At 44.2% G+C, this 16,674-nt stretch overlaps 1 protein-coding gene across 1 annotated transcript in view; it reads right to left on the reverse strand.

The window, feature by feature from the left end:
* Positions 1–5,249: 5,249 nt before the first annotated feature.
* Positions 5,250–16,674, reverse strand: part of ZNF12 (zinc finger protein 12) — an 11,879-nt gene continuing 454 nt past the window's right edge. Inside the window, exons 2-5 of the mRNA XM_039880018.1 lie at positions 15,829–16,597; positions 12,317–12,443; positions 11,942–12,037; positions 5,250–9,153 (exon numbers count right to left, since the gene is read on the reverse strand). Coding sequence (XP_039735952.1) covers positions 7,307–9,153; positions 11,942–12,037; positions 12,317–12,443; positions 15,829–15,843 — 2,085 coding nt within the window. The 5' untranslated portion in view covers positions 15,844–16,597 and the 3' untranslated portion in view covers positions 5,250–7,306. The remainder of the gene's footprint in view (positions 9,154–11,941; positions 12,038–12,316; positions 12,444–15,828; positions 16,598–16,674) is intronic.

Here is a 16,674-nt window from a genome sequence, read left to right on the forward strand (position 1 = left end):
TTTTTCCCTGAAAACCGGACGTTTTTAGTATTATAATGTTGCAACTCTGAAATTCAGATTCTTCCCCCGGCCCCAGCGTTCTTGTTGTGTGTTGTGGGTTGTTTGCTTCTTTATTGACTTTTCTAAACTTTTTGTGAGTCTGTATTCTTTGTCATCTGTGTTCACTGAATTCCTTTTTCCTTCAGTGTAGAGGTCAAGTGTGTTTTAACTGTTTCCTTAAACATTTGGAGTTGCCCACCGCCTCCCCCCGCCAAAAAAAAGAAAAGGGGGGTGGAGAAAAAGGAAAAAATACTCTCCTGCCCTTTGCAGATTGACTGTGTGGGACCTTCCTTTGACACGTAGCCAAGCTGGTTGCAATCCTGCCTTCGTCTTCATGCCCAGCCTACATGGCGCATGCAGGCCAGTCAAGGCGACGGCTCAGGCAGGGGCTTCTTCGGGGCTTTCCTGAGCCCGTGTCCCATCTGGGCACCCGTGAATTCCTGATACATGTGGAATGGAAGCCCTTATTCCCACACACCTTCTTTTTCAACCTCTTCCTCGCCAGGCTTCTGTTTGTCTGTTACTCATTTGAAGCAAGAAATAACTGTCATTTCTTGTTCCCAGCGGCTGCAGCCAGTACTTGTTCCTTTCAGTGCTTTGGGCACATACTGCCCCAGCTCCGTGACTGCTCTGAGTTGAGGAAACAAAGGGAAGACTTGCAACTCTTACAGTGTCCCAACAGGAGACGCCCGCCATCACAGTTCTGACGTCTGTCATTCACCCTCTGGCCCCAGCATCCTGACGTGGAGCTCAGGTCGTCATCCTTTTGGCTACTGATCTGAGATGCGGGGGATGGGAGGCGGACAGTTCAGAGTCACAGCCTTGTCGCTGCAGAGCCCTGCCGTCCTTCGCCAGGCCTCCCCGCAGTGGTTGTAAGATTCGGACTAGGTCGATGGTCAGTTTTCACCAGTTCATTAGGAGTTGTTCACGACGCAGGGACAGAGCCCTCAATCTCCCTGCTCTGCCGTTTCTAGACATAAAACCACGTCCCATCAATTCTTGAGCTGATACTCGTCCAAATGGGTGTTCCACGCTCTTATTTCTCCTACCCAGCCTTGGGATAAGCTGTTACTCTAAAGAGCTTTGGTTACATTTAGTGGGGATTAATATTTAGAAACCAAGATGTAGGCCCACATTTTTCTCAGAATAGAAAGACTGCGTATTTTATTAGAAATGTAAAATTCTAAGCTGTGCTAGTATTTTTATTAGGATTACTATTGATTCTGCTAATATTCTTGTTATATTACAAGATTCTGAATGGGCTACTTCTACGTTCTTCATGAGACTCTTTTATTAGTCATTTGTACGATAGGTGTTGGAGGAATGCATATGTTGCATCTTAGAAAAAATGACAGTTCATTTTTCATTGGCTAATTCTCTGTTGGCGTTGGACTGGCTGCCAAGTGGCTGAACCGAGACAGAAGATCGTTGTTTCATGCACAAGTCCACCAATAGGTGGTCTAGGGAGGTCGGCTTGTCCTACTCTGTGATATCATCCAGGGAAGGGGTTCCCTTTACCTGTTACTTTTCCATCTCCTAAAGCAAGAGTCAGCAAAATATGGTCACAGGCCAGTGCGGCCCGCTGCCTTTTTGTGCAGTCTGTAAATCAGGAATGGCGTTTGCATTTTAAGTAGTTTTTTTAAAATCGAAAGTAGTTTGTGGCATGTGAAAATTATGAAACTCAAATTTCAGTGTCGCTATGTGAAAGGCTCTCCTCCCCGTGCATTGCGGGCTCTCGTGCCACAGCGGCAGAGGTGGGCGGCTGCCACAGGCGCTGTGTGGCCCCCAAGGCCCAAAGCGTTTCCATGGCCCTTTTCAAGGGTGCCAGGTGCTGTCCTTGTGCTCAGGGTGGAAACAAGCTCACTGGCACCAGCTGTGTCACGGCACGAGGGCGGGGGTGGGGGGGGGGAGGCAGCGAGGAACAAAAGGTGCTCTGTTAAGAATGTGACTCACAAGATGGCACATTATTTCCCTTGTGGACCAAATGTAGTCGCCTGGCCACTGGGAAGTGACATCTCTGGTGATACGCCAGCTGAAACTGGAAGCAGGGGGGATTTTTTACAAAAAGAAACATTGTAACACCGTAGGACATCTAGCAGCCCAATCTGTCACGCTAACTGGGTGGCACATTCATCATAGGAAGGACGTTCAAAAGTAGAGACCAACAGATGGGGCAGCTGCGACCATTTTACTGAAAGATGGGTTGGGCTGAAGTTGCCAAAACAGGCACGGACATCTTGGGCACCTGAGCCATAAAACCCTAAGACTGAACAGAACATTATCGAGAATTTTTATTTCCTGAGGCCTTTAGTTTTTCTGTTTCTGTAGGAATCCTGGAGGACAGTGTTCATTGCCATACTCAGTTCAGAACACTCCTCATCAACACTGGTCCCTGCACAGACCCCATCCTCGCTTTACCGGATCCTTCTCCGCACCAACCCCAGCTCCCTCCCCTCCCCCCACAGCATTCATACTAGTGAATTTATGACTTTAAAAGCACACACGGTAAACTACGTAGGGATGTATGGGTGTAAAATTTTAATTGATACAAATATTTAGTTACATGAAATCTCATTCCATCATTTTTTTCATTCATATGTAAAATATTTCATCAGATGTGCTACATACAGATACAGCAGATGCCTCTGCTGGCAGAATGCCCCAGCTTGACCCACATATTATTCTACTAGTGACATTCACCTAGGATATCTCAAAATCTTGATGCGACGAAACCTTCTGTCTACACATCCTCATGCGCATAGAATCTCTCTGGGATATATAAACAGATCAGGGTGAGGCATCCACATTACCAATTTAAGAAAGCATTTGCAGATCTATTTCCCAGTGTGGCACTATCATTTTAGACACTTCTGCAGTATATAAACATTACCAACCGCCACTCACATCCTCACCAGTACTTATTATACATCGCTGTACATTTTGCCATTCCGATGCGTGTAAAGGGCTAATTTGCATTTTGTAAACACTGATGATATCAAGCGCAGCCCGTGCAGCCTTTCTTTTGGCATGGCGCCCTGCTCACCCCTTCGCGGACATCCCCGTGTATTCTAGCGATCGCTCTTGATTTAGGTTAAACAAGTTTTCCTTTATAGACCGAAGAGATTTTCTTTCTCTTTCCAGTTGGGATTACAGAAGCTCCTTTTAGGTTTCTTCTTTAATTCTGAGAAATTTTTAATTCATGTATTTTCTCCCTATCTTGTTTCTTTGAAAATCTGAGTATATGGATAGTATCTCTAGTATCTTCTACATCTCAAAAATTTTTAATTTTCACATCATATTTCTTTCTTCTTTCTAGTGTCTTGAGAGAATTATTTGCCATTAACACAGTCCGCTAGTTTGTTTTTTGGTTGTGTGAATTCTGTTACTAAGCTCATCTATTGAATTATGTCATGCTCAGCCCTCACCTCCCCACCTTTCTTGGGAAACTTTCTGTTCTTGTTTCATATTATCAATACTCTTTTCTTCAAGGATGTCTATTAAGAAAATCTGAAATCTCAACTTCCACATCTCATTAAGCTTGCCAGTTGTGTACATGGTACGGTGTGCTCTCTCTTAGGAAGCTCATGTCTGCTTTTCTGAAATTTTCACTGGGGTATCCACAAACCTTGGTTGATACGAGTGGCAGGGAGGTGTGGTCCCTAGTTCCTGCTCCTTGGGGTGGTTTAAGTAGAGGCACGTGTTACAGAAGAGAAAGCCCTTCCCTACTGACCCCTCTCCTCTGGGCACTTGACATGGTCACCTCCATCCAGAAGAAGGTGCCCCTGTGAAGATGTGGCTTTGCGGGGAGGAAAGGATGCTCCAGGCTGACATACTGTGTCTGTTGTGTCCACCCTACATCTCAGCTGGACCAAGAGGCTGCTCTCATGGAGCCACTGCAGTGCCAACCTGATGTGCCTGCTGTCCACCATGGTGGACAGTAATGTGCTTGGGACCCTACAGTGAAGGGTGAAAGTACAGTGTGGACAGATGACAATCGGCAAGTTTTCTTTAGCACCTGCCTCTCTACTGCGTCTGGCTACCAGCACCTCCCCCACGAGAGAGCCACATCTGCCTGCCTTCTTCAGAGCTGTCCCCTTTCAGGTTAGTTCCCTGACCCACAAACTGCCCTCACATCTGTGGCATCACCAGAGCAGGGCTATGCAAGCAAGTCAGCAGCCCACACCACTTCCTCGGTTTGGCAGGAATCACAGGCTTTAAGTTCAAGGAAGGGAAAGCAATTTACTTGTGATATAGTTATGACTGTGATGAGGAGAGGAAAAGCAACTTAGTTTAAAAAATGTATTTCCTCGTTTTGTCCAATTGGAGGCATTCTGTAGAGCCGTTTACAACCTGGACTGCAGTCTTGGGGCTTACTGTGAAACCTCCTTCGTGGAGCTTGACTGGACTGCCCAGCCAGGCATACAGAAATGGGACTGTGAGAGGGGGACTCAGTAGCCTGACAGCATGTGGCCCCAGTGTGAATGCCATGTCTTTGGTCTGACCTGAGAAGCTACGGGGGTAACAACTGAACCACCACTCCACTAACTCTAGGATAACAAAACTGGGGGACTCTCATCTCCACCTGCCAAGAAATGGCTGACCTCCTGCTCAGCCCTTAAAGACCCCTCCCAGGGTTCCTAATCTGCTCACGCCACAGATTGCGAGGCCATCGCGTGTGAAAGACGCGTACTCACGCTGCCTTCACTCCATTCTCAGCCCTCACTGCAGGCCAGGCGCGCCGAACTCGCCCCGTAGTGCTGTCTTTCACTAACTCAGGTCTGTGCACCTCACACACTTGCCAGGAAGAGTTAAACTTTTCAAACACGGCATTCCGTCACATCTAAGACAAATCATTATTTTAAGTACCTCTAAGGAAAAAGAAAAACAATGCCAATTAAATTAGAACGTGCTACCGATCCTCATTTCAGAGATGTGATAACATGAAAACACTGCCAGCTGTCACACTATAAACAAATTACATGACTACATTATTGAAGAGTTAGTTTAGGAATTACATGGACTGGCCCTTTAATATGCAGGCTCTCAGCAAGAGAAAAAGAATGTGATAAACCATTTCAGCTTTTCAAATTTTTTACTTAATACCCATACTGTGTATTTAAGCTATAATAATTTTGACACACTGGGGTGGGAAACCTTTGTAGATAGCATTTCGACAAATATACTCTGAACATATAGTTTCTACACAACTGTACAATCTAGCAGACCTTTAATTCCTGTAATGTAGCATACAATCAGCTCAAAGAGTATGGAGGAAAAGTGCTGAGCAACAAAACAGGCTTCACAAGTGATTAAAACACATGAAAAATAGGGGATTTCATCTCAATGGTAAGGGCAAATTATTCAAATAACGTAGGCTATCGGGCTAATCCCTGGAAAGCAAACAAAAGTAGGTCCTTACCTTACATTGTATATGTTGTCAACGAACATTGTAGCAATGATCCATGAATAATGTAAATTAAACGAAATCTGTGTCATGCATTATAAAAAGGAAGGTATCCCTGACATTCTATCGGGTTCCAAAGGTCCTTTGGTCAATGACGTAACAACTCAAGGAAACATACATATTTGTTTCTAATGCTCAAACTACTTACATCAAAATTTACAGAAAATAAGTCTCTGTATCAAGACCTCGAAATAGGTGATTTACCTAAGGTCCACTTCTCAATTGCGTTACTCCTGCAAAAGGTAACTTCCTAGCTCCAGTTATCACTAACAGAGCTTTAACTGGCATAAAAATCAATTTAGTCCTTCCCCAAAGGAACAGTCCAGAGCTGGAGCGGCTACGCGGCTGGTTAGGCAGTGGCTCAGCAACACCATCCAGGTTCTTGCCGCCCTTCTGCTCTGCCACGCACAAATCAGAAGTCATTGTTGAAAGACACAACCAGGTGTCACATCCTGACAAGGAGATGGTCAACACAAGACTCCACTTTACCCTGCAGCTTTCCTTGAATCTTTGAGGAAACCTGCTCCAGAAATAACCTGTCTGATACCTCTTTTATGTGTCTACCATTGGATCCTATGACCACTCCTTTGCTGACAATGACAGATTATCATTATTCGTTGAAACCATTCAGGATTTATCCCCGTTCCACGAGGAGATATGGATATGCAAACTCTGCCAGTGAAAAGTAAGGAACGGGTGGCTAGGGCGGGCACTCAACAATGTCAGCCACAAGTAGCCCTATGAACATAGTCTTAACTCGCTTAGGAACAGGAGTGCAGTGTTTAAAAACATTACTGCACACTTATGTAGGATCTAAATAAAAAACATGAAAAAAGTCAGATAAAAATGGGACTATTTTAAGTACATTTAAAAACTGTACAGAGTTTAATGAGCACTACAATTGTTTCTCACTACTGGAGACTTGGCATTAACAATTTAAAACTACTTATGCAGTTTTTTTCTATCTATTTTACGGATACATTTCTATCTCTTGTTGACTCAAATACAGTCGAAAACATTATAAAAAACATTGACTTCTTTAGGGAAGATTTAGTTCATTAACAATAATCAAATACGATCGTAAGTGCTAGAGAAGAGTACAAGCAGCAGCATACTTTATACCTATTGAATATTAGTTCAATGACACTGCATATTAAGATACTAACGTGGTGGTGCCATTTAAAATGAGTAATCTTACCGTGTCTTACAAGTTATTCTAAAAAGGATACAATGCCTTTTCAAACATGATTCAGAATGAACATACAATTCCTGTAATGTAGCATCCTAAAAAGCAAGCAAACAAAAAGTCCTACATCCTGAGGAACTACCTATATGAGTTTAATGTGGCTGTGTTGCTGTCTTGATTAGCCGTCTGATTTTACAGCTTCTATTTACATGAGGTGTACATTTATTCACAAGTTTTTTTTTTTTTTACAAAAAGCTTGATACATCAGAAACATAACTTTTAGTATTAACAATTTCTAAAGGAGTATGTTTTCCACATTTCTTAAAATGACAGATTCCCATTGGTATGAATTCCCTGATACGTAAAACAGTTTGAATCCACAGTGAAACGTATATACATTCTACATGTTTATAAACTTTTGCTCCTGTGTAATCTAGTATCCAACAAGTCACGTGGTCTTGTGGCAATCGTGGTTTTTACCCTGTGAACTTTCAGATTACAAACCTGACTAATGCACAAAGGCTGATCCACTTTCCCCTGTGTGAACTGATTTACAATGGTAGGAGTTCCTTATACATTATTTTGAAAGGGTTCTTGACATAAAATAAGGTCTGACTTCAGAGAAGCCTTCCCACATCAATTACATTTACATTCCCTCTCCTATGGATTCTCTGATGGCTATTGAAGGCTGATTTGTGGTAGAATTTTTTCCCACATTCACTACATTCATAGGGCTTCTCTCCTGAATGAGTTCTGTAATGTACAGTGAGGTATGACATCCGAGAGAAGGCTTTCCCACATTCATTACATTCAAAGGGTTTCTCTCCAGAATGAATTCTATGATGTATAGTGAGATATGACATTTGAGAGAAGAATTTTCCACATTCATAACACTCATAGGCCTTCTCTCCTGTGTGTGTCCTCTGGTGCCTATTAAGAGCTGAATTCTGGCAGAAGGTTTTCCCACATTCATTACATTCATAAGGTTTCTCTCCTGAATGAATTCTATGATGTATAGTGAGGTATGACATCTGAGAAAAGAATTTTCCGCATATGTAACATTCATAGGGCTTCTCTCCTTTATGTATTCTCCGATGTCTACAAAGGGCTGAATTCTGGTAGAAGGTTTTCCCACATTCGTTACATTCATAGGGTTTCACTCCTGAATGAGTTCTATGATGTATAGTGAGGTATGACAACTGGGAGAATAATTTTCCACATTCATTACATTCATATGGTTTCTCTCCTGTGTGTACTCTCTGATGTCTCATGAGGGCTGAATTTAGGTAGAAGGTTTTTCCACACTCATTACATTCATAGGGTTTCTCTCCTGAATGAGTTCTATAATGTACAGTGAGATATGATAACCGAGAGAAAAATTTTCCACATTCATTACATTCATAGGGTTTCTCTCCTGTGTGTGTCCTCTGATGTGTAGTGAGAGTAGACTTGCGACAGAAACATTTCCCACATTCGTTACACTTATAGAGTTTCACACCTGTGTGAATCTTATGATGGTCATTAAGTGCTGACTTCTGGGAGAAGGTTTTTCCACAATCATGACAAACATAGGGTCTCTCTCCTGAATGCGTTCTCTGGTGTTGTGTGAGGTGTGTCTTCTGGCAAAAGGATTTTCCACAATAACTACATTCATAGGGCTTCTCTCCTGAGTGGGTTCTCTGGTGTTGAATGAGGTGTAACTTCTGGTAGAAGGTTTTCCCGCATTCGCTACATTCATAGGGCTTCTCCCCTGTGTGTGTTCTCTGATGGACAGTGAGGGTTCCCTTCTGGCAGAAGGATTTCCCACACTGATTACATTCATAAGGTTTCTCTCCTGTATGAGTCCTCTGATGTATAATAAATTTTGACTTTTTACAGAAGGATTTTCCACATGCACTGCATTCATAGGGTTTTATTTCCATAGGAGATGTCTGGTGTACACTGAGGTTTGACATTTGAAGAAAGGCTATGTCAGATTCATTCCATTTATAGGGCTTCTCCTCCAAAGGATTAACAAAAACTGTATCCTTTTGAAAGGCTTTCTGGCATTCAATATATTCAAAGGGTTTCTCCAAAATATGCACATTCTGATAGATGCTGTCTTCATTTAGAGTATAAGCGTCCCCATTTTGATTAAATTCATAAGATCTGTCTCCTGGATGAGTTTTCTCAAGCTTCGCATGGAGGAGTGATTTCCCACATGCACTACATTCATCGGGTTTCATTCTTGCATAGCTTCCATCACTACTAATATATTCTGAAATCAACTTTACACTCTTTTCACATGAGTCACATTTATAGGATATTTTTCTTGAAGGAACAGGGTTTGTTTCCACATTAAAAGTCTTGCTAAGAACATTACCTCTCTCTTCACTCAGGGTTTTGTTGCTGATGGATACAGTTTGGATCGAATGTTTGCCTTCACTTTCCTGGACTCCCTCTATCAGGTTGACTTTCCAGACTTCTAAAAAGAGGCAAAATTAACCAAATTTTGTACATCTTCCTACATAAGACATGGAATGAGACATACACAACCACTTCATTGAGGTGTAGGTGCTAGTTTCATAGACAGTGAAAATAATTCCGTGTGTATTTTTTTTCCTTTATTCTTTGGTTTGGAATATAAAGATACACGTGCATGCACCAATCTCTAGTGATGAGGAAAAAGAGAAATAAACTAATAAAAACACTAGTACCTTTGATCTTTGCTACTTTATAAAACTTTGTTGAAAACTGGGTATAGAAGATAATATGTAAACACACGGCAGTGATCAGAAGACCGGATGTTGGATAAATGATTGACAAGGTAGCTCAGAGTATTCAGAGTGAATGGGGTCAACTGACAGGGGGACAAGGAGGGCCGTAAACTATCTGTAAGGATGGATTAGTTTTGGAGGGTGAGGAGTAGCACTTCATACCACATCGTTCCATTTCAGCTTGGGAGAAACGATCACAATCTAAGGCACTATCACCTTATACTAAGATTTTTGTGGCAGCATTTTGACTAGTCTAGATCCTTCCAAACTATTTAGCTTTTTTTTCAGATTCCACACACTAGTGCCAAATAAACGGACCCCTACATCTCCTCATGTTTAGAGTAACATCCTATAACCAGGGCTCTAATTGTGTTCCACTTGGAAGGAGAGTCCAGGAACGGATATGCCCAACACTGTAAAACAGACCACAGAGCATGCCGTCTTTTCGAAAGCTTTAGATTTCTTAAATATTCTAACGTTGTTGTCGTTTAAACTGAATTCATTCTGACCATGAAACCCTATTTGTTCCTATTTAGACCACAGAGCATTAACTCTGGTTAGGTGACCCAGGGCAAGTCACCTAGCTGCCCTCAGACTCAGATTCATCCACCAGTAACATGAAGACAATGTACCTATTTCAAGAAGTTGTAGTGGGTTTACATCAGTTGATTAATATAACGTGCTCGCAATGGCATTTGGCACAAAATACATACTCAATAAGTTTAGGATTATTTTCCCCATTTTCAATTTTCTTATTTGTCTCATCTTTGACATTACCGTTGTCACTTAATTCTGAGTGTGAAAAGCACTTTCCCATGAGTTTCATTTAGTGTACAAATGTTAAAAATCAGATTCCTCAATCTGCTCCTAAAATAGTGACCTTATTTTCACTTATCTTACAAATTTTTGGATGACCCTGACTATCAAGCATGCTATCATCCACGTCAAATGAAACCATATCAACTTTGTCCTCCAAAACCTATAATTTCCCTTAGTCCACCATCAAAACAGCAATGGAGAAAATGAGGGGAAAAAAATCTGAGCAATAGTACTACCTGGATTTACAATGTGAAGCCGAACTAGGATGATCTAGTTTAAATGAATTACTGCTCCAGGAAAATCAACCTATTTGTTGGAGAAAGAGGGTCATCAGATATAGCCATGCTCTTTTCTTTACAGGATGATAATTCAGGGGAGGAAAGCTCAAGCAAAAAATACATACTCTCAAATAATAGATTCCTTGGTCAGATCTAACTCTTTTTTAACGTATCACCATGAGGTGGAGTCAAAGTTGAGAGAAGCAAGAGACTGGAGTAATGATAAGAGTCAGAAGGAAAAACTTCAAAGACGGAAGGGTTTGACAATTTGAGCTCAGACTTAAAGTGTTATCTGGCCAAATAAAGCACACCCCAGTGAAATATAAAGCTGCAGGGACAACAATCACATAAATAGAACACATTTCTCGACCAAATGAAGTTTAGCAGGAATTTTGGGAAACAAAAGAAAAAATTTTCCAGACAATACAGACTAATACTGCGGTGACTCCTAAAGCATGAGGAATGTCAGTTCCCTTTAAGAATGAACGGGAGCCTCTGCAGGTGCATCCTGTGAGACTGGTGACAAGATGCAGCCACTGGGAATGTCAGATGAAGACGTTATAAATCCATCTGAACGAGAGGGTGCCGTACTGCCCCTGTGACAGGGGACCCCAGACTAGAGGTGGGCGATGCAGCACAAAACGGACCAAAAAGAACCAAAAAGACCTGAGACAGGAGGAGCCTTTTAAAGAAGCACTAAAGGCAGATGCATTTCTGGAGAGGATGGGAGGACAAATCTGTCACAATTCATCTCTGTACATCACATTTATTGAGCACCTACTATGACAGGCACTGGGAACAGAACAGTAAATAAGAGAGACGAGATGAAAATGAACATCTGGAGAAAAAGTTCCTGGTGTCATCAAACTTAAGAAGGGCTGGATATCAGGAGTAATGACCAGCACAAGTGCATATGACAACAGGGGTGAACTGAATTTACTGGCTAAGGCACATGATGGTATTTGGAATCTGACCTCCAAGACAGAGAAGTAAAAAGTGAAACTGGGGACAGGAACAAGTCTGAAGCATTTCATAATAAAGAAAGAGGACGGAAGATAATAACACAGGTTGCATAAGTTATTTTTTAATAATAGACTTATGAATACCTAAAAACACTCTATGGCAATGGATTACTGAAAATGCCATGAAAGCCGGCAGGACCCAAGGTTAAAGAGAAAGAAGGAAGTGACTGGATGTCAGTTTTGGGTTGAGGTGAGCATGGAAAAGCTCTGCAAGCATAAATCTCTGTGGGGGAGGGAGCTGCCTTTGGGAGTGAGAATCTGGTAGCTAAAGCATACAAGTAACTATATTTAGTCACTTCTGAAGTTTGGGACCATTAAAAATTCCTGGGAAAAACACTGCCAAGTTACCAATCGCCTCACTGCCTCCTCTGACACACCTGGGTAAGTCTGAAGTAGGACTTCTCCTTCTACTATCCATGGCTCTTCTCCTTGCTCCAACTTGATGATAACTTCCGGTTTGACAACGTGACACCCTGTTAATAAAAAACGAAAGAGAGCTTGAACCTGGCTGGCTGCTGGGCTTCTGTCTCGCTGCCATCTGAGGGAAGTGCTGCCTTAGTAGCTACACGGCAGGATGCCCACCTGAACTGGATCAAAATTAGAACCTTTCACTGGGGAAGTAAAGACCAAAATGTCCTGCCTGGTGCCCAAAACACATTATTCACATTTGTCCCATCAAATTCAAAATTAAAGTTAGTAAACTGGAGGGAAATCCCATGCATCGCAGCGACTCGGAAGCCAGCTCTCCTCACCCACGGCGACCAGGTGGCTGTAGTTCTCCAGCATCACGTCCCGGTAGGTTGTCCTCTGCACAAGGTCCAGCTGCTGCCACTCCTCCTGGGTGAAGTCCACTGCCACGTCCTTGAATGACACCGGTCCCTGGAACGGCACTGGGATTAGAACTGGAGAAGGCGTATGGGGACAAGACCTGCCAGGCTCACTGGCAAAGTCAACTAAGAACGCTGTACACCTTTTCTGTCTCACAGACTGTGGAAGTTAAACACGGGTGTGAGGAACACACGACAGTTCACATGTCCACACCGGAAAAGGAAGATGCGGCCCTGCACCGTGAGCCAGGACAAGCCGCCTGTCAGGGACACAGAGCAGTGGACACAGCCCTGCCCCCGAGGAGCATAGGCCCTCCTGGCAACACAGAATGCACTTGGCCCCTTCGTTATGCTTCCAGAACGTGTGCAGTGCTGGCTCCCCCTTTGCTCCCTGGCTGCTCCCGCTCAGCCTCCTTCGCCGGCTGCCCGCCTCTCCGAGTCATCCTGACTCAGAAGGCCCTGGGGCTCCGTGCTCATCCTTTGCTCTGCGCTCGCTGCTCTGATGGTGGCCCCATCTGGCCTCGTGGCTTTAATTATCATCTACATATCACATTCCCCAAACTCACATCACCAGCCCAGACTTCCTTCATGAGTACCAGATATGTATGTCCCCGACCTCAAACTCGACATGCCGGAAATGCACCTGCTGCTCCTGTGCAAACTGGTTGCTCCTACAGCTTACAGGAGGTACTGAAACTGTTCTGCGTGGCACTGGAATGGCGGCTACATGTCCTTACACATTTGCTAAAACCTAAACCATACAACAGAAAGAGCAAGCCCTGACTGTAAGCCCTAACGCAAACTATGGACCTTAGATAATAACGTCTCAACACCGACCCGTGGGCTGTAGGAACACAGCACACTTGGCAGGTGTTAGTGGCAGGAGAGATGAGGGAGGCCAGGTATGCGAGAACTCTGGTGGGCTCAATTTTTCTGTCAACCTCAAACCGCTCTAAAAATAGTCTATTAATGGGGAGGAAAAAACCTCCAGCTCCTAAATATGTAAAAATATAAACCTCACTGATGATTAAGAAAAAACCCTAAGCCTACCAACAAGCTACTGGGGCCTCGGGTCAGGCAGAACACCCCAGGTCATATTCCTTTTCTGGCATCTCACTAGACCAGGGTCCCCTTGACTCGCACTCTCCACCCCCCGCCCCTGAACTTCATGCTGTTCACATGATCGGCCTCTACATATGACATCTTTTCTTCAGATAACTCACTTTCCTAATGAAAAGGTTTCAAATTCTGCGCAGGACCAAACCCAAAATCAGGACGGCATGGGTGACCCTTCAGTCAGACCCAGTGCTGGTCTCCACCCACACCCTCACGGTCCCTTGACAGAAGCCTGTGAGCTAATAAGCAAGCAGATCCTTCCTGGCACTTCAGGAGCCGTGTTCAGTCCACCTCGTGCTGTTCTGAGCACCTCAGCGCCCTCTGTGACTACGCAGGTCACGATTGTTCCAGGGCTGTGACAAACTGCCTCACCCCACCCAGAGCTCCCCCTTCGCCGAGTGACTGAGCTGGACTCCGACAGTGCGGCTAAAACCAGCTGTGCTTCACGTCCCTTCAGTGTTCCGGGTGCTGATCGGGAGGACGCCCACGATCCTGTAAATACTTCCGTGGGTCACCGCCTCCCAGGGGAACGGGAAGTTCCTTGAGGGGAAGAACTACCTCCTAAAATCACAGCCAAAGAAAAGGAAAAATTAAAACCACATCCCAATCCCGAAGACACAGGATGTTACTTCTAAGAAAAAAGACAAAACATTTGGCGAAGTGAAGGGTCACAAAGCAAAGAGCTGAACGAGGAGCAGCTTCTACTAGGAGCCCTCCAAAGAGCAGAGCAGAAAGTGTCGCGGGCAGGACAAGTGGTGCTCAAACCACTGAGAGCTGAGAAGCACCGTCCGGTGACACAGATGCCGACATCTTCACTTGCATGTCATAATGGCAGCTCGATTTAAAATGTCTCAAACCTAACTCTGGCCTTTTCTCAAATCTGCTTCTCCCACAATCTTCCCCACCTCAGTGTAACGGCGACCTCTTTTTTCTAGTTATTCAGGGAACCTCTCAGGTGCTTTCCACACGGAGACATGACTGAGTAACACTTCCGGAGAAATACTCAACGTGGAAAATCCACTTGAGCTAGCGGAGGAAAGAAGGAGCAGCCCAAGAAGGAAGCTTCTGTAACAGTCCAGGGACGAAAAGGTAAGCTATTTTAATGGAAATGGGGTGGGGTGAAGGGGAAGGAAATAAAACCCATTTAGAATGTCAACATTAACAAACCTGAATAATCATCAAATGTGGCAACAGGATGGAGGAGTTTACAATGACTCCATTTTTCTGGACACATGACAAGCAGGATGAGGAACGATGAACCAGCAGGGCAACGGGTGAAGATGGAAGTGGCAGCTGGCAAATAATTACATTCTGGATCTACTGGCTCTCTTATTTGAGGTGTCCTTTGGACACGCTCTGTGAAGGTGCGGGCAGGACAGGGGCATCTGGTCTGTGCGGGAGAACGGACAGAGCTGGCAGTTAGAAGGACGGGGGGCGGGGAGGACGGGTGGGCGTAAGAGTCACGAGACAAGGGTGCAGGAACAGCACATGAAGGTAGCAGAATAATCAGCAGGACAGCAAGGAGAGATCTGTTACAGACACCGGCAGAGGAGGCTGCAGATGGGTAAGGTGGCAGTGGGCCCAGGCAAGGATGGCAGATCTCTAACAGATCACAAGTGACCTTTACCAGGTCAGGTTCAGGAGAGGGCAGGGAGAGACCCCTGACTGCAGGCTGCGAGATAAAACATGAACGAGAAATAAGGAGTCTTTGCCAGAGACATCGCCACAGGGACAGCTGTGCAACCCCAACAGACAGTCGAGGAGATGTTTGGGAACACTGATCTGAAGGGTGAGAGGACCATTCCTCCAGATGGTCCTCGTTTTATCTCCGCTGACCAAGCAGTAAAAACAATATATCTATGGGTCGACAATGTTTCAGTCAGCAGAAAAGATATGTGCCCTGAGTGCTCCCTGGGCAGTACGCCGTTGGTTTACACGAGGCACAAGGCACTAGTGGCAATGGCTCAAGGCTTCTCCTTTACGAAGGCTAGTCACAACTACAGTGAGATCGCCAACGAAATCTTTAAAACCCAAGAGAAAAGTGTTCGCCGGTCAATGTGAGTCGAATAATGGATGGTATTTATCATTTTTCGCAACGAACGTCAAGAACACGAGGTGCACTTGTACTTTTGCTCATAGAGCTCTGAAGGATGATGCTATCTACACATTTGAGCTTGACAGACATGCCTGGTTGACCTACTGTGCTGTTTTGTTTAAGCATATCTTTTATCTGGTCTACTTTCCCATTTTAAATTTTGAACTATTCACTTCCTAAAGTGTATTATAAACTAAAGAATAAATACGTAAACAGAAAAACTCACCACAAATTTATTCATTTTCTGCTGCTCTTGGAAAAATGTGGACTGTGAGAGAGGAGGCAGACCTGGAGAAAGAAAATGCAAGCAACAAAGTTACGAGTGATCCGGCCGGCTGAGGAAGTACTTTTCTGCATGAAAACTTACCCAGAAAGTTCCATGAAGATTCCTATAGGAGACTGTCCCTTTAAACCTTCAGAAGTGACTGGAAGAATGATACGGGGGACCACCCACCTGTATGTCTGTAACTCCCACATGATTATGTGGCGAGTAGATACATTCTTATTTGCGAATAAACACTGAAGCCTATTGAAATAATCTTCCAATAAATATAAGGTAAAAAAAAAAATTTTGTTACACTCATCTATTTTATTACTATCTCTTTTAACTATGTAAGGAAATCCACAGGATGCTCTGAGTAAAGAGATACACTCGGGTATTGCTAAGTTCTTAAATTATTTATACGTAACTGACGAGCGGCTGAAAAGCATCTTATTAAGAAGCTTACTTTGACATGATGGTAATAGTGTACAAATTTGTCCCGGGAGTCCGAGTCCCGTTAGCAATCCCACCTACAGTCCTGGTAACCTTGCACATGTCACCCCCCTTCTCAGGCCCAGTCCCTTCCTCTGGCAATCGAGGCAGCAGGACATACCCCTGGCACCCTTATCCTGCACGACGCTGCGTGACTCCGCAGAGCAGAACCGAGGGGAAGCCTCACACGCTCAGATCACAGAGCAAGGCCCTCAGGGACGTTCAGAGTCACGTTTGGAAGCTGGGGAGGGCGAAGGGGTGCTGGGATGTGAAAAGGGGACGAGGGGACACCGCACGTCCGCAGCAGGGACTGTCACG

The sequence above is a fragment of the Pteropus medius genome, unplaced genomic scaffold (genome assembly GCF_902729225.1).
Source record: "Pteropus medius unplaced genomic scaffold, Ma_sr-lr_union100, whole genome shotgun sequence".
Classification (NCBI taxonomy): Eukaryota; Metazoa; Chordata; class Mammalia; order Chiroptera; family Pteropodidae; genus Pteropus; species Pteropus medius.